At 46.2% G+C, this 23,239-nt stretch overlaps 2 protein-coding genes across 2 annotated transcripts; one reads left to right on the top strand and one right to left on the bottom strand.

The window, feature by feature from the left end:
* Positions 1-1,977: 1,977 nt before the first annotated feature.
* On the bottom strand, positions 1,978-2,450 carry F5891DRAFT_1192610 (uncharacterized protein; the record flags this gene model as incomplete). Its single annotated transcript, XM_041367622.1, has 4 exons — positions 1,978-1,995; positions 2,051-2,167; positions 2,222-2,353; positions 2,409-2,450. 4 exons carry the CDS (start codon positions 2,448-2,450, stop codon positions 1,978-1,980), a joined length of 309 nt encoding a protein of 102 aa, XP_041222519.1.
* Positions 2,451-6,492: 4,042 nt separating this feature from the next.
* Positions 6,493-9,527, top strand: F5891DRAFT_1051902 (glycoside hydrolase family 79 protein). The gene is made up of 13 exons (XM_041362512.1): positions 6,493-6,932; positions 6,988-7,000; positions 7,053-7,218; positions 7,286-7,373; positions 7,421-7,527; positions 7,574-7,590; positions 7,642-7,787; positions 7,844-7,907; positions 7,953-8,268; positions 8,326-8,335; positions 8,398-8,698; positions 8,757-8,811; positions 8,863-9,527. The coding sequence occupies exons 1-13, from the start codon at positions 6,626-6,628 to the stop codon at positions 9,247-9,249; spliced, it is 1,977 nt and encodes a 658-aa protein (XP_041222518.1). The 5' UTR covers positions 6,493-6,625; the 3' UTR covers positions 9,250-9,527.
* The last annotated feature ends 13,712 nt before the right edge of the window (positions 9,528-23,239 follow it).

Raw genomic sequence — 23,239 nt, 5'->3', positions numbered from 1 at the left:
AGTAACTATACCAATTATTGTAGACAATAGCACAACTTCGGTCATAAATACTTGATTTCGCCCATTAACACCTTGGTGATTGGATGGGGGGCGGCTGTCACCAGGGTCCCGAATTCACTTACACGGCACTACACAGCATTTGCGCAAAACCTTGGACCGCTGCGAGACGCGTGGCAGATGAATACAACTGCTAGTTGTTGGGTATTCATACGATTTCGCGTGACAATTTGAAGTAAGCTGTACGTTGTATATGTTTGCTTGATGGACACATTCCGGCTGCGATACGAAAGTGGCACTTCTTTGCACAAATTCGCAATTGATATATAGTAGACAAACATGAACAATTTAAAGAAGGTGGCGTTAAAATTCGCACAAGGCATCAGTTTGCACTTCGTAAACACTTCGTGGTACTCTGCAAAACACGAGTTTTTTGGTCTGGCTTGGGACGTTGCACGATACTCGAAGAAAATCAACTTTTTGGAGAAGAGGGCGTCAAAATTAGCGCGAGAATATTAATTTAAACTTGTGCACTTGGTAAACACCTTGTAGTCATCCGGAAGATTAAGGCCTTCACGCCTGACTTTGACACGATGGAATTCACTTCTGAGGTGCCGATAGTGTCTCATGCAGTTCGACCCTTTGATTTTACTCCATATCACTTTCGAGTTAGAATTCCAGCGATATGTAGGTGTTCTCCCGATCAAACGCTGGTGTAGGAAATTTATGCATTGTCCTTTCCTGTATAAAGTCAAACATCACTATGTGATGATGGATAGCAGAATTATACAGATGTTTGTGATTGTGTACTATGTATCGTCATATATACTCTTATCATCTTTCCTCCAGTTCACTGATGCTCGAGTTCCTACCGTGGCTCTAACTCCCTGCGACCCAGTATCCTTCCCCTCACACTCATTCGCCCGAGTCCGGTCTAGATTATCTCGTTGGGCACTTTCACTTTCAAACTCTTACGGTTGTACTTAGCAGGATGGACTGTGTTTTGCAGTCGCATTGATAAACACCAACGTAGTATGTGTATGATCGAAGCTGTTCAACGAACTGACTGTTGCATACGGATACGAGCAATCGAACACATACTAATGCCTTCGACCGGCATCTACACCTCAGACTGCCAAGATCATTGTTTCGACCCAAAAGGTGGGTCAGTTCGACATCCAGATTTCCATAATGGCTATTCAGGCGACATACTGGACGACGACGAGCTCATGAGAAAATAGTCCCATACATTCCTGTATGATTCGTGGGACTCTCGAACAATCAGCTGTCTGGATCCAAATTTCGACACTCAGCATCCACGAGATTGGTGTTCGCGTTTGAGGATATCCCGTCTAGTGGTTCCTCTTTCTTGGCTGTGATTCCTGTCTTGGCCTGCTTCTTGATGCACTCTAGGAACTAATTAACCTGCATCTAGACTCGTTACAGGCTGACCCAAAGGATGCCTAGCTCCCTTGGCAATTCCTGGTTTTTGTACAAGAGTGGCTCGAAAGGCACGAATGGCGCGTCAGGTACTAGGAGGAGAGCGGAGGTCGGACTCCGAGGAACGGTGTTTGGTCTTGCAGTGGCTTGGAAAATGTGGATATGTTGAAGCGCCACTAGTACTCTTACACCTAGGAACCATGTACGCCGACGGAGGATGGTACGTTTGTTCCTGTGGCTCCGGACGAGTAGAAATGAAGTGTTAATTATCATGATGCATACATCGATCAAATGAATATTCGTTGCGTGAAAATACGAGTGATGTTATTGCATGAGGTCATGAATTTTGCAAATGCGGTGCCAGCTGGCATGTATGGTCGCTAATCTGGACATTTGTATATAAAGTACACTAATAGTTATCAAGTTGATGTATCGAGTCATAGACGAGTCAGACTTCCACATATATATGGTCAACGAAGCGTGATGCAAGATGATATTTTGTCGGGCAGCTCAAGGAAAGCTTTTTCTTGTTTCCATATATCACTTCGTCGATTGACTCTGCAACAATGTCAACTCAATCCTGTGTCGTTGCTTAGATGCATGTGTCACTTACTCGAAGGTGAATTCGGGCATTCGCAGCACACTGTATGGGTACGGGCAACGTGTGCGATCGTTGTTCAACGTCCTGTTTCTTGTGTTTCGTAGGAAGTGTCGAGCTAGGTTCCCCATACTATAGTTATATAAGACACCGAACGACAGTCCAATTGTTACTACAAGCACTTACGCGATCGAATATGTGCATGTGAAGTTTGCTCATAACAGGAATGGTTCCTCGATGCTCGGCATCGGTATCAGCAGCAGCGACGTGCTTGTGCGAGGATGAGTCAGAACTGCAAGATGACTGCTTGGAGCTCTTCTACGTGAACGTTGCTCATCAGGTGCTGGCCACTCTGCAAAGCGATGTCACTTACAGTATTAGCGCACCTGCGTGCCTGGGTCCCGAAAGTTGACATGTTGATTGAGCGTTTAGAATGTAACGTTCGTCTTTTGAGAGTGGGCTGAGTTGGTGCTGCTGGTACTACTTGCCATCAGTGGTATATATACCCTGCAGCATGTCCTTGACGGTCGTACTTTAGCCCGGCTATGACAGCTTGCCATGGCGGTTGACGCTCAAGACACGATTGTCAAAGAACCAAAACATCGGCGATAGAAGCTAACAACATAAAAGTGGTAAGAATGAAATTGGCGCCCTCATACCATACTAAGAGAAAAGCCCAACGGCCTGCTGGCTGCCACAATAGGACAGCCTGAAAAAACGTGGGGTGTGTGAGATCTGCCCATTTCGAATTGAGAATCGATATGGATAGATTTGACCATTAAGGACACCGGCATCAAGACTTGGCCTGTTGCCAAAGACTGGATAGTTGCCTGACAAGAGTCCTTGTTTAGAGATTAGTTGGAGAGCGACTCACGTGGACTTCGCGGTTGCACCAGACATATACTTTTGATCAGTACCGACGTGTTTGGTACCACTCGCCTGCATAGGCCATGCGTCAAGAGAAGTACTATGCATAGCAAACGATTTAACCTATTGATGACCGGAATAGGTCGGTTATGGAATCGTACCTGCGGATTGCAATGGAGTGCTGTGCATGTAGTAACTGATGGGCATGTCGAGGAGATTTCGGATTCAAAGGCTGTGTACACTGTAGAACTGCTGTACACCGTGAATAGTACCAGTCTACTAGAGCTAGAGTAGTATGTACTTACGCCGTCGCGTCGTGTGACTTTTTAATCTTACCACTTCCAAGTGGGCCAACTGCAGCGTGCTTCTATCGCCACCAATATTGCTTTAATTGTGTAGGTAGTTGCAGGTAGCGTTCCGCTTAGCTTGGTTTCATGTTATCCAGATGTTGGATTCAGGACATTCAGGACGACATGTGCACGCCAGTGAGTGGTATTGATGGTCGAATTGAATTTTTTTTGATCCGATTTACATAATTTTTTTTTGCAAAGTACGAGGCAGTCTCGTCGTCGTATGTTGCAATTCTGACAATGTCATAAACAACGGTCTCGGGTGCCATCATCTCCCGCAACATTAATTGAGGAGGCCGCGGTCTGTTTTCCAGAAGAACCTTATCCTTCGGAAACAATTAATCCTAAAAGATAAGTTCGCTATATGCTGCAGGCGCTCGTGGCTGTGCACAAGCTTGGCTTCTAAAGGCGACATTCTTGCTCAAGACGCTCGGGCAACACTCTTTCCGGTCTTCCCGGAATCAGGCTTGCCGCCGGGCCCTTTTCTATTTCCCCCATGCCCCGTAGAGCGCAACAGCACGCGGCAAGCGGGCAGCCGTCGAGCGCTTTTCTATCTTCCCACTCCATCTCATACTTATCTAGGCTAAATTAAAGCGCAACACCTGGATTAGGAGGCCATCATATCCATTAGGTGCTAGCCCGTTGCACCCATTCTCTTCGACGGGCTTCGGTATGTCCCGGCCCCGGGATTGTTATGTTACTCAATAAATCACGCCATCAGCAGCCTTTTCACTAGAACCAGCTCTTCTGATTAGCGCTCACACTCAAAAGGCATAGTCATTCTAGATAGGCTGTGCATTCAGTCGGTCGCTTGCGGCAATCTGGCTCTGACTCACTTACTGGGGAACATACACTGCGCCCGGTGTTTGTCCCAAATCCTAGCCTACTTGCTCTTAGCCTTTTCAAAAGTCAGGCATTTTGAAACCACCATCGACAATTTTGTACATGTGAGATGATAACCGGCATACATAGTATCAAACTGTATCGTAAAGTCGTTAAAGTCGTAAACAGGATCAAATAGCGGGTCATGAAGAAACTAAACAAAAGTGGAAAGCATCGGAAGCGTATCAATATACCCGACGGATGAAGACTAGCTCCTAAGACCTGCTTCGAGACACGAGTAGTATGCAGAAAAATAACAAAGTGGAAGGCACCGGATACAACACAAGAGTATCAAGACACCACAATTCGATTGGCGAAGCACATCGACGTATGCGCTTCCAAACATGACAAAACAAAACAAAACAAAATAGAGAGCATTGGATAATTTGGATCCACCAAACCGTATGGGCACACCAGGGCTCAAATGGCGAAAAGTTGATGACCAGCTCCTCGTAATAGGAGGCCTGCCTCATTGACAAACGTGCTTCATGCGCAACGGCACAGCCAAAGTGCACGAACGATATTCGAGAACTCTGCAGTGCTCTGCCAGATCCTAGGAAAACCCGTACTAGAGGTGACGCGTGATGTCTCAATAAGGGATGTTTCCTTTATCAGCTCATAATACTCACTCGTTCAAAGACACGGGCCCGGTAAGCACCCTGGCCAGCAAAATGATTAGACACAGGAGGATCCGCAGCTGCGCGGGGCGCAGTAGCACTCGAGTCACCCTTCTGACTCTGAATGAACTGGTGAGCGTGAGCTCTTGCCAGCACAGGAGGATGGTAGGTTGGTGAGACAGGCTCTTCGATGTGCTTTGGCGAAGAACTGTCGTGGTGATGAGACTTCTTTTTCTGTCCGCCTGAAGACTATACCAAAAGTTAATACACGACAAGCATGGTATACGGGGGGACATACACGGGCGGCCAAGTGTGCTTGGTAGGCGAATGTACTCATGTTTGTAGGGAAAGGATGTGGTTCGTGAACGGATTCTGTTTGACCGTTAGTCTGACTTGAGATAGGGACAGGAAGATGAGGAGTGTCGTAAAAGCGAGTGGAACGACCTTTGTCGTCGAACGGTGAAAGCCCGAGGGATTCCTAGCGATGTGATAGATTAGATTATATACCAGATCCTGGGACAGCCATCCCTGACTAGGTCTGACTAGTATAGTCGTCATTGCCGTATGAGGAAATCCAGGGCTTGATACAATTCCCGTGCTGCATACGTACAACTTGACAGTTGCCGGCAAATTTCCATGGAAAATGACATCAGCTGTGTTTGGGTGGACTCGGCATTTGGTAAAGAGCGATTGAACAATACAAAGTGTTATCGCGTTTTGCATAACAGGTCCCGCTATCATGAATACACGAGCTCGGTGCAACGACAGAAAGGGCTGTCTTTTTTTCGTTTTGGTCTGCCCAAAAGACTTGAAACACAGCATAATGTTCCATGCAGTAAGTCGTCGGAAAAAATAACCTGCGCGCTAGACCCTACATTGCGTCGCGGTTCAGTCTAAGGATCAAGATGGGTGACATAGGTGGCTGCTACTGGAGGCCAATGGGGGTAACGGATTAAGCAGCGCTGGTCCTGGATCCCTGGCATATTCCACGCAGGACAGAAGGTACTAGATTTGTTCCAACCACAGCAATGAGTACATCAAGATTCTGTAGTTGAACGCTGAGCGCTGAACCACAAGCGTTCGATCGTCCTGAGTGTACGCACATTAATGCTACTTGCACGTTGTGTCATGCATGGCTCGCCAAGAGAAGCGCGTCGCAAGCGGGATGAACTGGTTTGAGTCCGTGAGCTTCGGCTTGAAGCTTGAACTTGAGGCCTGAGGAATGGGCATAGAAGCTGGAAGCTGAACTCGATCGATGTGGCACGCACTGGACCGCCACAAGTTCTAAACGGGGCGTCATCGTCATGCGGGCGCTTGAGGCGGCCACGCTGAACTTGGCTTGACATCAATATTGATATCTTCAGGGTTTCAACCTAAATGTCGCTAACACCGTTGCTGGTTTCGACGTTCTTGCAGCCCATCCTGCACAAATCAGCGTTCTTCAGTGCAAGAAGCTGAGTAGTCCGGAAAACGAGTACTGAAGGTTTCGTTAAAAAACCTGTCGAACCGAGTAAAAGGGTAGTAGAAGGGTTAGACAATACTTGCGAGTACCTCCTCCGCGCACTGTTTGTATTTCTTTGACTGTCGTCGAATCCGAAGCTCTTGAGTAATTCATTCGGGTCGCCCTGCCAGCTGCTGCGTAGAAACATCTAATCAGATTTAGTTCGGGTAGTAGCCGAGTAACAGTGGTGCAATGCACATGCGCAAGTACCGAAGTCCAATTTAGAGACATTCCATTGTAAATAAATTGGGGTTCAGCCAGATGTGCCTCGTTGCTTTGCCACGACCTTCTCCATCACTTTGTAGCTAGTTAGTCCTTGTTTTCATCGTCCACTGCTTTTTTGATTCTTTTCCAATACACCCTCAGGCTACTAATGCAACTATTCCACCCTCTCAATGTTTTTGTCTTTGTCATCTTATCATCTCTCGTCAATGCCAGCGTTACAGTGTACCACCAAGTCCCATTAGCAGATTCAACAACCACTGCATCTTCCGCAAATTATACCGGCGCTGCAGCTTATGATCCTACTGTACTAACACCCCCGCCCGTCCCCTCAGGGCTCACAACACAATTTGGAATCCAGCTCTCCAGTTCTTCAGCAACTGTGCAGGGTCTGAGTATACCCCAGAAAGGGTCGTTCATGGGTTTTTCTATCGAATTCACTGTCATCAACCAAATTTGTTAGTTCAATCATGTCCTATCCAGAAGTCATATACTGATCACAGATGGTCGCAGTCGGTGTAAATGCGTAAGTCCTGATGAGGCCGCCATGTCCACATACATGAACTCACATGTCATAGCACATACTTGCAGGTTCCCTTTTTAAACCTCATGGCCATCCTTCGCGAACGGGCAGGCGAGGTGCTCATTCGAGTCGGAGGTAATACTCAAGAGACTGCAGTCCTCGTGGATAGTCTTCCTGGAGGTGTGATGATGACAAAAGAACGTGGCACTACGGGTGATGTGGTGCGTGCAGTGTGCATGATCGTTATTGGCGACATCATGTTCAATCATTTTTTTCTGATTACTTCAGACTGCCACCCCAACGCTTCTTTACACTGCCGAAGTTTTTTACACGATGGCGAACATCTCGGCCCTTGTAAATACAAAATGGTTCCTCGGTAAGGCCCATATAATCTATTTTAGACCGCCAGTGACATCGGCGTAGGCATACCTTTTAACGACACGAATAACCTCCGACTTGGCATCGCGGAAGTTGGCGAAGCTGTGTTGAGTGGTCCCGGATATTTGCTCGGGTTTCAAGTCGGAAACGAGGTATGTCCTCTCCGCATCTCACACCGATCGCTACTCATCATCGCAGCCCGATCTTTATGCAGCGTTCGTGGTCGTGTTTTGTTCTGTAATCTAAAATACTGACAGTTTCATCAGACACGATGTCCGACCTTCCACATACTCACCCTCTGACTACTTCGGCGAGTTTGGATTGGTAGTTAACGCCATCAACAGCGATAATAATATTCCTGTTAAAAACAACTTGGTTGCTCCATCTATCACAGGCCAATGGACTCCAGAATGTTCAGTTCTAATTTTTTCTTGCGGTTGGCACCAAAAACTAATCTAATATCATTAGCTGTCTGGGACACCGGACTCGTTGGATCCTATTCTTCAAGCTTGGGTGCACTAGCCGTTGAACAGTAAGCCCCTTTGTGATTTTCATGCAGTTTACTAAGTTTCTCAAGTTACCCAACCGATAACTGTTACGCTTTGTACGGCATCGGTTCTCCTGTCATCCCGCAAGACGTTTTTCAAAACTTCCTCACCCATGCCTCTGGCATCAATATCGTCGCCCCTTATCTCAATTCCACCAGCTATGCGCAATCGGTTGGAAAGCCCTTCATTATGATGGAGACAAACACAGCATCATGTGGTGGCTTGCCAGGGATCAGTGATACCTTTGGCGCCACTCTATGGGCACTCGATTATGGCCTTCAGATGGCTTATAGCAACTTTTCAGGTGCAATGATGCACGTTGGTGGTCAAGATGTGTACTACAATGTGAGTTACGTGTCCTGAGCCCTTTGAAGATGTCACTGAGCCACCCACCACGTCCAGCCTTTCACTCGTGAGCTCTCCCTTGGCAATTTAAAGCAACTGAGAGAAGGCCATACTGACATTTCTGTTTAGCACCTCCTACGAACCAGTCATTATTCCACCAATGGACGATTGGCTCTATATTCTACAGCACAATGGTCGTCGCCGAAGCATTCGGACCCTCTGGCAACGCACAAATCATTGATTTGCAGGCCAACACCAACAACACGTATACCCCTGGCTACGCAATCTACGAGAATGGTGCTCCCGTGCGGCTCGTACTACTCAATTACGTATCAGATCCGAGCGGTGCGAGCGCTTACACAGCAACGATTTCCCTCGGCGGCTCGGCGATTGGGCAAGACAACGCTACGCCTGCACAAATACAAGTCAAGTACGTATTCTATAGTCATGTTATTAGTGGTGCTACCGCTGATCAACTTCTATCTTAGATATCTAGCGGCACCTTCCGTGTCGGAGAAGTCCAACATTACGTGGGCAGGCCAGGTGCGTCCGGTTACCCAATATTTATTTTTTCTTCACTGATGTCCTTTTCAGACCTTTGGCGGGACCTTCCAGTCTGATGGCCGCCTAACAGGCACAGAGAGCGTGCAGACGATTAACTGCGACCAGTCATCCAATACATGCCAAGTGACTGTCCCCGCTCCTGGCGCCGCACTCGTCTTCCTCTCCTCCTCCGCATATACAGAGTCAGGCAACCCCTCCACCCAAACATTCTCCACCACGATGGTCACGAAGACAGTAGCGACGGTGGACCCGAGTGTGCTGGCCACCTCGAACGGGATGTCGGGAGACACATGGAAGCTTGGAAGCACGAGTAAGGGGAGCATTGGTGCTGGCCTGAGGACTTCACTTCCAATTGTTTCTGTTGTCGGTGCAGCCTTGCTGAGCACCGGCATGCTGTGCACGTGGTTTTGGTCATGATTTTCGTGCTGACGAGTCAAAATTGTTGGTGAAACCACCACCGTAAGTGTCTATCACGATGTTCACGATGCGGTCAAAATTCTTGGACTGTATATTACATACTGCAATGACGATGAGGACGCTTGTATTTAGTTGTCGTTTTACCACAGAACGGTGTATTAAATATGTAGGTTTGGACATTGAACCGTAGAGCATTAGTATTAAAAAGTTGCTGCGACGAGGCCGACTTGCAGATCTATACTTCCTGATATGTACCACAGTGGAGCATCCTATGTGGTGCTCAAAGCCATTTTCCAGTGCGATATTCGTCCGCGGCGTCAGGCTGGGCCGTGCCTGAAACGGTGATATAACCCCAGGTAAGCCTAGTACATAATGGGTCAGGCTTTTAGTACCAAGCGGAAAGTACACAAACTTCTTTTGGGTCGCATCCTGACTGACAAACACAGTAGCAGTAATGCCGGAGGCTCGCGCAGCAGAGAAAGAAGCACTAATAAGTATACAGTGCGGATTCTTTGGCATCTCTTTGGAAACCGCGGCCAAGTGATGACCGAGGCCTACGAGGCCATGGGGATCATGGCGGAGATTAGTACCTTCACGGTATAACTTTGAAACCAATACCAGCTTCAAGACGTCCCGCAGATCGAGACGAAGAACGATCTGTTGCCAGTGTTCAGGAGGCAGTACTGGTGCTGCAGTGCTGACGCTAGGTGGTGCGTCGTCAATGGCCTGAGCGAATGGTGTTTTATGATCAATGCGTTGTATGTCCTTTCTGTTGTGCCCACGCCAAGCCTCTATGGGATGCAAACTGAGTACCGGATCGATGCAGGAATCAAGACTCGGACGGACAACTTGAACAGCAGTGATTCCCGGCGTGGACTGAGGGAGCTCTGCGAAGAATGATGGTAGAAATTGGAGGGAGGGCAGTGAATGAGACCTTTCTACTCAGCTGGAGAGGGCGAGTGAACGGGGACCGCGCGCTCCACATAACAATACCCGTCAACGTTCATATCCAGTGGTAGAATGTTCTCTGACCGGTAGATTGATACTGGTTGGAAACCAAAATCTACTTTCATTCAATGGATACCTAGGAGTGCTTCCATTTTTGCTTGATATCGCATCACAATACTGACTTCAACCGATCAAGAGCCTTGACTCCGCCTCGGTGGCGGGCAATGTCCATCGCCATCATGCTAATTTTGGCGATACAAGCGCAGCAGTGTATCTAGCACGAACACTAGATCGTTATCACCCCCAACATTCCTCCCTCACTCGCTCAGACCTATTCCTCGAATATGGCCCTAGTCTCGAATGATCCCAGCTGGTGGCCGGTAATCAATTCAAATATTTACTTAAGCTATTTCACAGGTTTGTTCTATCAGCTGAAGATGTCTCGATCTAACATCGACTTGCGGTTTCACAGTTGCCATAGATCTCGCGATGGTATACGATTGGGGTGAGCAGGCCACCATTCTAAAACCGCTGATATTCTTATGATGTTTCCAGTACTAACACTTGGACAAGAGGTAGGTCGATGTTATCGCCTGAGCAGCCAACTCACTAAGAACGCTGTCATAGATTGAACTGATATGGGTGAGTGACAGTCTCATACTATAAGAAACAATATAATATAATGAACTTGCGACAGAGGCAACGCTGGTCTCTTATGACTGTGTTGTACCTGGTTGTTCGTACCTCGAGTCATACTATAGCGTGGTTGGCAAGTTGTGCTGATTCCTCGATATTCTAGATACGCTATCTTGGAATACCATATTCTGTGTATGTTTTTCAAGCCAAAAAGTTGGTACTGTGCTAATGACCTATTTCTCATGATCAGTGCCAACGTCCTATTAAGTATGTCTCATACGCACCATATCAGATTCCCCTGACTGGCGGCACTCAGTGCATATGCCATTGGTCTCGATAACAGATGCAATGAGTATTCCTAAACTGATCTCATTCTCATCCAATGAATAATGGACACATTCATTTGCAGGGGTGAGTGAGATTTTGACCATTGAACTTGGCTCAACATAGTAATGACTCGATAGGTGTGAGTCCGAGTGTTTAATCCTAGTACGAGGATGATCGCTAACTGAGTGTTTTAGGTGATATCATGATTTACGCAATATCTGGGACAAATGCGGTCGTAGCTGTCATGTTGGGCGGTGAGTTTCCCGCTGCAATGCATCTGTGATATTGACTCGACTGAGACATGATGCAAGTTATTATGATTGCTCGGTTATATGCCATGTATCAGGGATCTAGAATAATGCTCAAATTCCTTGTTATGATCTTCCTAGCTATAAATATCGGCTGCGGAGTACTCATGGCAACAGCACTCAAGTACATTGTAATGGGTGAGCTTTACTTGTTGACTTGAAGAATACAGCTCATTAGTTGAGCACCAGAGGAGTTGATACTCTCTGGCACATATATGTACGATTATTGGTATGAGGGGGACGCCCAGCTTCTGACTTCAATGGTGTGGGTGCTCTACAATGTTTGGGAGGTCCTCGCACTATGTCTTTCGGTCTGGATTGCTGTGAAACACTTCCATGACATGCGACGACTTGGTCTATCAACAGGATCGATCATCGGGGACTGTTTCAGAGTGCTGATGAAATCTCACGTGCTTTATTTTGCAAGGTGAGATTGTAATGCGAATACGGTTATCTTCTCTGCTGAAGTTCCACGCATACCAGCTTTGTCTGTGCCTCGTGCATCCAGTTTGTTAATCTCCCTCCAGAGTTCGAGGTGTGCTGACCTGTCGTTGACAGCTGCTTGTAATACCACTCACCATTTCTGTAGAATTCATATTCTATGGGAGCTCGGATCCTCAATGGTGTTCGTGAAATTGTCTTCCGTGTGCAGTTGTTTGTGTTGGGACCACGCCTCATCCTTAGTGTTCGAGAATATCATGCCAAACTCGTAGCCCAATCCGACGCAGAAACTAGCATAAATTCGATTGTCTTCCAGGAGCGTGTACACATACCAACTAGCAGTACTGTGTAGGGAAATGCTCGCCGAGCGTTCTGCATGCAGGAGAATTTTGGTTGAGGATCTGTTGTATTTGTTTAAGTTACGGTATTTCAAAGTATATTTAAGACAAGGTTTATGTAGATAAACCCATCTCTTGTCAATCCAGAACGTCTAGCAACCAACTCGGTCTTTGATGCCCAGGCAACTGATTTACGGAGCTGCGCTATCTGAGCACACAAATGATGAGAAGCATGGACCCTATATGGGATAACATGCTGGTGCTCAGATGCGTTTTCATCCATCTAGACTATGGAGAAGGAAAAGGAATGCATCACGCGAATTCTGAGTCATGGCTTGACTTTAGGCCTCTATCACACAATGAGCATAGCAAGGAGACGGGATGCCGAGCGGCGAGTGGAAAATTAGAGAATCAGAGCTTGAAGCCAGAAGGCCTCGAGTGCACCTGTAAATTATTGATTAGGCATTGACCACGATATTTTAAAATTGCATACATAAATACGTTGATCGGAGTCGCGCCATCGTAGCGTTCCGCCAGTGCGACTGCAGATTGTGCGTCGGGTGTGTCCTTGCAATGTTCTGTTGGAACTCACGAGTGAGGTAGAATGTTGAACGTATCTGAACAATCAGTTTCGAGCGTCAGGTTGAATACTCCATTTTAAGGGCCACCGATAGACCAGGAATTCTATAAGCCCGCGAAATCATTGCAGTCTGAGTACAAGTAAAAATGGTTGTATAAAGCTAGATGGTTGATAATACCATGGCTCAAGAATTTCTGCAAAACAGTGGTGTCATCAGTCATCTGTTCTGAACGAATCGAAAGGGAGGGGAATGGAAGGTAGAATTAGCGCATTTGAACTCAGGTAGTTGATAACCCAAGGGTTCCGCAGTATACTAATGACTCTCGCCTTCTCCCGAACTAATAAGTGACGTGGGGAGGCGAGAATCTTGCCATGTGGATACTGCCATGATGATCATGATACAGCAGCCGCTGACCAGGCTATACAAGCGACGATTTTGAATTTGAGGGTCAGAGAAAGCAATTATAGGTCTGGATGCAGAAGTGGAGGCATACGAAACACATCAACAATGGCGTTAGAAACAAGTTGCCGACATCAAGTAGTGGAACTTTCCTGGTGTCCGAGTAAGTTGTGGCATGGTTCACAAATCAAATTCTATTTTCGGTATCGAAGGGCTTCCTCTTTCATTTTATTTTGCACCGCAATACTCACTTCGCCTTCTTGTCTCCCACGTGCAACTTTACCATATTAATGTGTTGTCGGACTTCATTCTATACTCACCTTCTCTTTGTTCATCATTTTTGATATAATCATAATGGCCTAGCTAATGATCCAAGTGCACGAGGTGCTATGGCGCAGAATGACCCTTGTTCTATGAGGGCTGTTACGCCTCAGGCCTCAGGCTTGGCCAGTGAGTCCAAGAAAGTTCTTGTGCTTGTTTCGATCACATCATGCTTTGACCTGTGTTAGATTGCTGACTACATGATTCAAAAGGAACTCCTTCATTTTTTCAAGCTTGCAGCAAAAACACCTCAAAAATCACATCGGAAATAAGTTGTGTTGTCGACATCACTGATGAGTGAAAAACTTTCTTGATGTTCCAGTAGTCGCATGCATAACACTGGTTCGGAAATCAAAATTTACTTTGATTCGATCAAGGGATTCCACGTGCTTTTTGCTGGATTTTGCACTCAGGCTGTTCACCCAATCAAGGGTCTTGAGGCGTGATCAAATATCCATTCCTATCATCCAGATTTCAGTGATATATATATATATAACAGCTAAACGGTGGCACATATAGCACGAACGCTATCGTTATACATTCTGCACTCATACCCATCCCTCAAACATGACTATAGTCTCAAACGATCCCACTCTATGGCCGTTAATCAATTCGGCTATATTTTTCAGCTATTGGAACGGTTCGTCGCATCAAAATGTCTGGATCTAATACTGACTTGCAGTTTCACAGTTGCCGCTGGCGTTGTGGTGATATACGATTGGGGTGAGCAGAACAGTGTTCCAAAACTACCAAGATTCTCATGATCTCTAGCACTAACACTTGGACAAGAGGTAGGTCTATATTATCGCCGGAGCGAAAAACTCGCTAAGTAATGTCTCACAGATTGAACTGATCTGGGTGTGTGATAAAAGCCCCGTATCAGGAGAAAAACGGGAGAATATAATGGATTCGCGATAGAGCCAACACTGGTCTCTAATGACTGTGCTGTATTTGGTTGTTCGTACCTCATGCTGTGCTATAGCGGCGTGGTTGACTTAAAAATGTTCTAGATGCGCTACATTGGAATACCCTATTCTGTGTATGTTATTGTGACCAACAAGTTGGTGCTGTACTAATGTATCTTCAGTATCAGCGTTTTGCGTATGTCTCATACGCACTGCGTTCGATTTTTTCTGACCGGCGGCCCACAGAAAGTACACCATTGATTTGGCTGACTGATGCAGTGAGTATTCCACAACCATCTCATTCCTATGCAATGAATACACTCATAGTACTATGCAGGGGTGAGTATGATTCTGACTATTGACTAACTTGGCTCAACACGGTGACTCGATAGGTGTGAGTCTGGGTGTTTGATCCTAGTCCGAGGGTGTTCACTAATTGAGCGTTTCAGGCAATGTTACGGACTATGCACAGAATGGGACAAATGTGGTCGTAGCTGCCATGTTGGGCAGTGAGTCACCCAGTTGCAACACCTCAGTGATATTGACTCGACTGAAACGTGATGCCACAAGTTATCATGATCGCTCGTTTACATGCTATGTATCAGGGATCTAGAAAGATGCTTATCTTCCTTGTTATCATCTTTCTGGCTGTTAACATTGCCTGCGGAGTAATCACGGTGATAGACCTCAAGTACGTTGTAGGGTAAGCTTCACTTGTTGACTTGAAGAACACAGTTCATTGGACAAACACCAGAGGAGTGGATACTCTTTGGCGTGTATATGTGCAGTTATGGAGTTGAAGGGGATGTCCAGCTTCTGTTTTCAATGGTTTGGATGCTCTACACTATTTGGGAGGTCCTCGCACTGTGCCTTTCAGTTTGGGTTGCTGTGAAACGCTTCCGTGAGCTGCGACGATTCAGCCCATCGACAGGATCGACCATCGGGGATTGTTTCAGAGTGCTCATACAATCGCACGTGCTTTATTTTGCAAGGTGAGCGTTATAATGTTTATGTAGCTATGTTTTCTGCTCAAGTTCCGCACATGTTAGCTTTTTTTGTGTCTCTTGCCTTGAGCTTGTGACACTCTCCAGAGCTCGCGGTGCGCTGACCTCTCGCTTACATCTGCATGTGATCACTGACTACTGCTCATTTTTTCTATAGTATTCAAATTCTATTACCACTCAGACACTCGGAGGTGCTTTTCAAATTTTATCGGTCGTGCAGATGTTTGTGCTGGGACCACGCCTCATCCTTAGCGTTCGAGAGTACCACGCCAAACTCATTGAAGACTCTGACGCAGACACTAGCATCAATTCGATTGTTTTCAAGGAGCGTGTACATGTATCAACTAGCAGTACTGTGTAGGGAAATGCTTGCCGAGTGGTCTGTAGGGAGGAGAAATTTGTGGAGGATTCGTCGTGGTATTTATATAATATATGATGTCTCTAACTTGAAGAAGATGTGAAAGGTCTAGGCAAACCTATAGGTTGCGTCACTGGAACGAAGTACCTGCACTTGAACCAAGCTGAAATTCATATTATCTAGAATATCTAGCAACCAACCAGGTCCTTGAAAGCTTGATCCCTGATAAGGCCTGATATTGAAATAAAACGAGAACCAGCCAAAGTGCCCACACAACTGATTCTACGTGTTTGAACTTTGTGGGGTTCCGCTGTCTGAGCACTCAGACGACGAAGAAGTAATTGCGAAGTGTGAAGGTCAGATAACTAATAACTCATTGTTGCCCAGATTCGTTTTCCTCCATCTGAGCCACAGAGAATGAAAAGGAATGAATCGCGCGGACTCATGGTTCGACTATATGCCTTTATCACGAATGAGAATGGCAAGGAGATGCGATCTGCTGATTAGGGAGTAGACAATCAGAGAATCGGAGCTTCAAGTCAGCATACCTCAAGCGTACTTATCAAACTACTAATAGGGCATCGACCACGATATTCCATTGGAGTCCCTGCTAAGCACAACCATCAGAGTCAAGCACAGTCTGCACAGAACGACATATAGACATGTATACATACATACACCCGTCGGCATCGATCACAGTCACTCCTAGGGCAAGCACTTGAGTGAAGCGTCTCATAGAAGGTAGGAAACGAGAAAAACGGGAAAGATATATTTTGCAGGAGCATTGAAAGGTACTCTCCGAGTCGATTGCTGATGGCCCTTCTCCATAATCAACTGAGATACAGACAAAAGCTCACCTTAGTTTACCCGTGCCTTGTTGCAAGAGTAACCGTGACAATTTGAATTTTGGAGATACACACATTAATTGCAGTCGCTCTGCCAAGAGTAGTACTAGTGTCCCACCTAGCAACTCCCAGCACACCGCCTAGACTGTGCAGTGTGCATCAATCTACATTCGGGATTCTTGCAATCTGCCGAGTCCAGACAAGTAATATAAAGCAGTCCACAAATCATTGCCCCTTCCACCCATCATCTGTTTGAGTTGTCGTAGGGATGTTACAACTAACGCGTCGATGAGATATATCAACGCGTAGTGAGTGGGGAGTAGACCAAATACGATAGTCGTTCCTTCTAACTTCGATGGCATAGTGCCTGTCCATCGAGCTTCACGCGCAGGTCGATTCTCGTCTTCCATGGCCGATGCGAGCGAGGTAGCAAGAGAAATTGGCACGGGCGTGAGTTCCGGAACGGCATTGCTTTCAGAGCAGATTGGTTCATTCTTGGCTCCGCAACGCCGCGGGCTTTGATTAAAGTTTAGAATTTGAATATTTGGCCATCTACGCTCACATAAGTTCAGGTAACTGGTAACTAAGTTTCTCGATAGCTCAACTACCAAAAACGTCCTGTGAATGCAGTCAAACGTCCGAAATTAAAGCAAAGCTCGCAAACTTGTTGGTAACAGGTACGGACATAGCTTCAACCCCACGTGCAACTCATTCGTATTATGTTTGGTGCGCGAATGCAATCTCTTGTATTAGGCTATTGATTCATTGTGCCTACTAGTATCGTGTGTGTCTTCAGCCTCCTGCCTTAAAACGGTCAGTTCTTTCTCTTGACGATGGGCATCACCAGCAGTGCTTTTGGTGCCTTTACTGAACACAGCCGGCGATCACAGCGAATTTGGCCCTGCTAGGTCTCACAGTCACCTATCCTACCACTACTCTATTTCCTCGCCTCCGACTGTGTATTCTGTGCGTCGATCGAGCTGTGATTTGCGATTTGCTGTTACAAACCGTTGTAAAAGCACTTTTGAACTTCGACCCTTCGAGAAGTTGTTTCCGACCCTCGTTTCCGTTTCTCCGTCGATAGCAATTCTGAAGCCTTAATCCGTCGCTGTAATTTGGCGTTGCCACGGGTAACTATATTATAACTGTCATGTATCTGACACTCGATGGCACTGATCTGTGCCAACACAGGATGGACCTAAACGGGAACGAGGTACTTCACTCTTATAGGATATATGTTTACTGAAACACGATGCCATCGATATGTACAATCAGAAATCAGCCTTCTGGCGTGTTGCAGCTTTATTGCCTAGTGTGCAATTTCCCCCGATGGTGTCGCATAAGTATTCAACCACGAATAAGGAAGTATCTGGCAGTACAATACATCTACATCACCATAACATCAAGTGCGCTTTGTACAGAATTCGCTCTATGCTTACCATCTCTTTTTTCATCGTTTTGATAAAATCATGATAGCCCAATTATTCGAGCGTACCGGGCGACGGACAAGGTGAGATATATTCGACCCACTCTGTCACGGTTTATTGTCTGAGTTACCTGGTGCTATGCCGCAGAATGACCCTTGTTCCATAAGAGTACTCGGAGGGCTGTTACGCCTCTGGCTCAGCCAACGATGCCGACGAGTTTGTACATACTTGTTTCACGGATACCACACTTCGACCTGTGTTAGATCGATGACTACATGATTTCACAGGGAACTCCGCAATTTTCGCAAGCTCGCAGCAAAAACACCTCAAAAATCGAGTTCGAGATAAGTTGCCGACATCACGAACGACTAAAACTTTCCTGGTGTTGAAGTAGTCCCGTGCGTAATAGTGATTTGGCAAACATCCTTGATTACCGGCTTTTTTTTTGATTTCGCACCGTTTCACCTCATCAAAGGTCTTGGGGCGTGGTCAAATCATGCTGATTTTGGTGATACAAGGGCTGAACGGTGGTATATCTAGCACGAACGCTGTCGTCATACACCACTGATATTCCCCACTCCCTCAGCCATCCCTCGAACATGACCTACGTCTCAGATGATCCCAGTTGGTGGCCGGCAATCGATTTCGATATTCTTTTCAGCTATTGGATAGGTTCGTTCTATCAGGATGTCTAGATCTAACATTGACATGCAGTTTCGTAGTTTCCACGGGCGTCGTGGTGGTATACGATTGGGGTGAGCAGAACAGTGTTCGAAAATCGCTGATATTCTCATGATATTTCCAGTCTTAACACTTGGACAAGAGGTACGTCGATGTCATCGCCGGAGCAGCCAACTCGCTAAGAATGGTGCCTTAGATTGAACTCATCTGGGTGAGTGACAAGAGTCTTGTATCAGAATAAAACAAGAGCATGCAATGAATTCGCGACAGAGACAACGCTGGTCTCTCATGACCCTGCTGTATTTGATTGTTCGTACCTCATGTTGTGCTTTAGCGTGGTAAGCAACTTGTGCTGAATCCAAAATGTTCTAGATACGCTATATTGGAATACTGTATTTTGTGTATGTGTCGAGATCAACAACTTTGTACTGTGCTAATAGCTCATCTCTGACAACTAGTGTCAATATTCTGGGCATGTCTCATATGCGCTGTGTTCCATTTTTCTGACCCGACGAGACACAGAAGCTATGCCATTGGTATCGCTGACAGATGCAGTAAGTATTCTGCAACCATCTCATTCCCATCTAATCCATACGCTCATATGTAGGGGTGAGTGAGATTCCAACCATCGAACTTGGCTTAACATAATGACTCAATAGGTGTAAGTCGGAGTCTTTGATACTAGCGCTAGGGCGTTCACTAATTGGGTGTTTTTAGGCACTATCACGTACTACGCAATAAATGGCTCAAATGTGGCTTTGACTGCCATGTTGGGCGGTAAGTTGCCCAGGTGCAACACCTCTGATATTGATCTGACTGACACACGATGCAAGTGATCATGATTGCTCGGTTGCATGCTATGTATGAGGGATCTAGAACGATGCTTGTGTTCCTTGTTGTTATCTTCCTGGTTGTAAACATCGCCTGCGGAGTAATCGCGGCAATAGGACTCAACGATATTGTACTGGGTAAGCTTCGCTTGTTGACTTGAAGAACATAGCTCACTGGACAAATACCAGAGGAGTTCATACTCTCTGGCATATATATTTGCGGTGATGTATATGGAGGGGAAGGCCATCTTCTGCCTTCAATGGTTTGGATGCTCAACACTGTTTGGGAGGTCCTCGCACTGTGCCTTTCAATCTGGGTTGCTGTAAAACACTTCCGTGAGCTACGACGACTCGGCCCATCTACAGGATCGACCATCGGGGACTGTTTCAGAGTGCTCATACAATCTCACATTCTTTATTTTGCAAGGTGAGCCTGTAATGTGAATGCGGTTATATTTTTCTGCTCAAGTTTCGCACATGTTAGCTTTGTTGGTGTTTCTTGCCTCCAGCTTATTAGTCTCTCTCTAGGAATCACGGTGTGCTGAGCTGTTGTTGATATCTGCGTGTAACCACAGCTCATCAGTTATGTAGAATTCGGATTCTATTGGAGTTTCGATACTCGGTGGTGCTGTTCAAATTTTATTGGTCGTGCAGATGTTTGTGCTGGGACCACGTCTCATCCTGAGCGTTCGAGAATACCACGCCAAACTCGTGGCATACTCCGACGCAGAAACTAGCATGAATTCGATTGTTTTCCAGGAGCATGTACATGTATCAACTAGCAGTACTGTGTAGGGGAATGCTTGCCGAGCGGTCTGTAGGGAAAAGAAATTTGGTGGAGGATCCGTCGTGGTATTTATTTAACATGTAGGGTTTCGAAGTATATTTAAAAGGCCCAGGCAAACCTATTTCTTGTTGTATCATTACTGGAATGTAGCACCCGCGCTTGAACCAAGTGGTAAGGTGAAAATATCCGGAACGTCCAACAACCAAACTGGTCATTGATAGCCGACGTTAAAATACAACAACGAAAATCAGTGAGAATGCCCTGACATTTACGCATTTGTAAAGTTTCACTGTCTGAATATATAGACGACGAAGTGACTACGAAGCGTGAAACCAGATGAGTGATAACTCATCGGTGCTCAGATGCGATTTCCTCCATCCGATAGACTACGGAGAATGAGATGAATGAATAGCGTAGACTCGTGGCTTGACTGTACGTTTCTCGCGAATGAGCATGACAAGGATATGTGGAGTGGAGAATCAGATAATGTCAGAAGGCCTCAACTACTGATGAGGCATCGACTGCGATATTCTATTGGAGCCCTTCGCTAAGCACAACTATCGGAGTAAAGCACCAACGAGATACAGAGATGCATACTCACAGACATACACCGATTGACATGGATCACAGTCCTGGCACAAGCAAGTGATCACTTGAATGAAGTGTCTGATAGAATGCGGGAAACGAGAAAATTCGAAGATATTTTGCAGAAACGTTGAAGGGTGCCGTGATGTCTTGCGTGTGAGTTGCAACGACCAATGAGGGTGGGTGCCGGTGACTAGTGATATAGTCATATATCGCACGCAGGATGTTCCAGAAAACGGCTACTCCTGCAGGTACTATCGATGGAGACGCATCCAGTCCTTTATTTCCTCTATTGAAATACCACAAGAATGAGTATAGATTGTCCCAGACAGCTGATTCTATGTGTTTGCGGAGTTCCGTTGTGTCAGCACACAGATGATGAGGTGTCCGCGAAGCATGAAGTCGAGATGGCTGATAGGTCATCTCGAGTCTGAAATGTGTCGTTTCAATCCATCTGGGCCACGGAGAAAGAAAATGGAAGAATCACGTGGAAAGTTCATGGCTTGATTGTATGTCTCTATCACGAATGAGCATGGAAAGATCCCAACAACATGGGATTCGAAGCCTTGAACGATGACGAGTCACGATGGCTAGACAATGACCGACTGGCGGGAGGGTGAGCCTCAGAGACTCGTTACGGCTCTACCTTGAACTTCTGAAGAAACCCGGGTCTCTTAGACCGTGGGAACGGGAGGAAAGTGCTGCCAAGGGTGTAGTATATATATCTAGCACGAACGCTATCGTCATACACCACTGACATTCCCCACTCGCTCACTCATCCCTCGAACATGACCTACGTCTCAAATGATCCCAGTCACTGGCCGTATATCAGTTTAAATATTTTTTTCGGCTATTGGGCAGGTTTGTCACATCAGGATGTCTAGATCTAACGTTGACATGCAGTTTCGCAGTTGCCGCGGGCGTCGTAGTGGTATACGATTGGGGTAAGCAGGGCAGTGTTCGAAAATCGCTGATGTTCTCATGATATTTCCAGTCTTAACACTCGGACAAGAGGTACGCCGATGTTACCGCCAGAGCAGCCAACTCGCTAAGAATGGTGTCATAGATTGAACTCATCTGGGTGAGTGGCGAGAGTCTTGTATCAGAATAAAACAAGAGCATGCAATGAATTCGCGACAGAGACAACGCTGGTCTCTCATGACCCTGCTATATTTGATTGTTCGTACCTCATGTTGTGCTTTAGCGTGGTGGGCAACTTGTGCTGGATCCAAAGTGTTCTAGATACGCTATATTGGAATACCGTATTCTATGTATGTGTCGAGATTAACAACTTTGCACTGTGCTAATAGCTCATCTCTGACGACTAGTGTCAATATTCTGCGTATGTCTTGCATGCGCTGTGTTCCATTTTTCTGACTGGCGGGCCACAGAACTTATGCCATTGGTATCGCTGACAGATGCAGTAAGTATTCTGCAACCATCTCATTCCCATCCAATCAATGCGCTCATATGTAGGGGTGAGTGAGATTCCAACCATTGAACATGGCTCAACATGATGACTCAATAGGTGTAAGTCTGAGTCTTTGATACTAGTGCAAGGGCATTCACTGATTGCGAGTTTTAGGCACTATTATGAACCACGCAACAAATGGCACAACTGTGGCGTTGACTGCCATGTTGGGCGGTAAGTGACCCAGGTGCAATACCTCTGTGATATGGACCTGACTGGCACACGATGCAAGTGATCATGATTGCTCGGTTGCATGCCATGTATCAGGGATCTAGAATGATGCTCATCTTCCTTGTTATTATCTTCCTGGCTGTAAACATCGCCTGCGGAGTAATCGCGGCGATAGCACTCAATGATACTGTACTGGGTAAGCTGTACTTGTTGACTTGAAGAACACGGCTCATTGGACAAACACCAGAGGAGTTCATACTCTCTGACACATATGTGTGCAGTTATGTAAATGGAGGGGGCGCGTTGCTTCTGTTTTCAATGATTTGGGTGCTCAACACTGTTTGGGAGGTCCTCGCACTGTTCCTTTCAGTCTGGGTTGCTGTGAAACACTTCCGTGAGCTGCGACGACTCAGTCCATCGACAGGATCGACCATTGGGGACTGTTTCAGAGTGCTAATACAATCTCACGTTCTTTATTTTGCAAGGTGAGCTTGTAATGTGAACGTGATTATACTTTTCTGCTGAAGTTCCGCACATGTTAGCTTTGGTGGTGTCTCTGGCCTCCAGTTTACTTATCTCTCTCCAGGAATCGCGGTGCGCCGACCTGTCGCCAACATCTGCGTGTAA

The sequence above is a fragment of the Suillus fuscotomentosus genome (assembly GCF_016647785.1).
Source record: "Suillus fuscotomentosus strain FC203 chromosome Unknown F5891scaffold_51, whole genome shotgun sequence".
NCBI lineage: Eukaryota > Fungi > Basidiomycota > Agaricomycetes > Boletales > Suillaceae > Suillus > Suillus fuscotomentosus.
The sequence above is the reverse complement of the archived record's forward strand: the minus strand, read 5'-3'. Positions and strand labels throughout refer to the sequence as shown.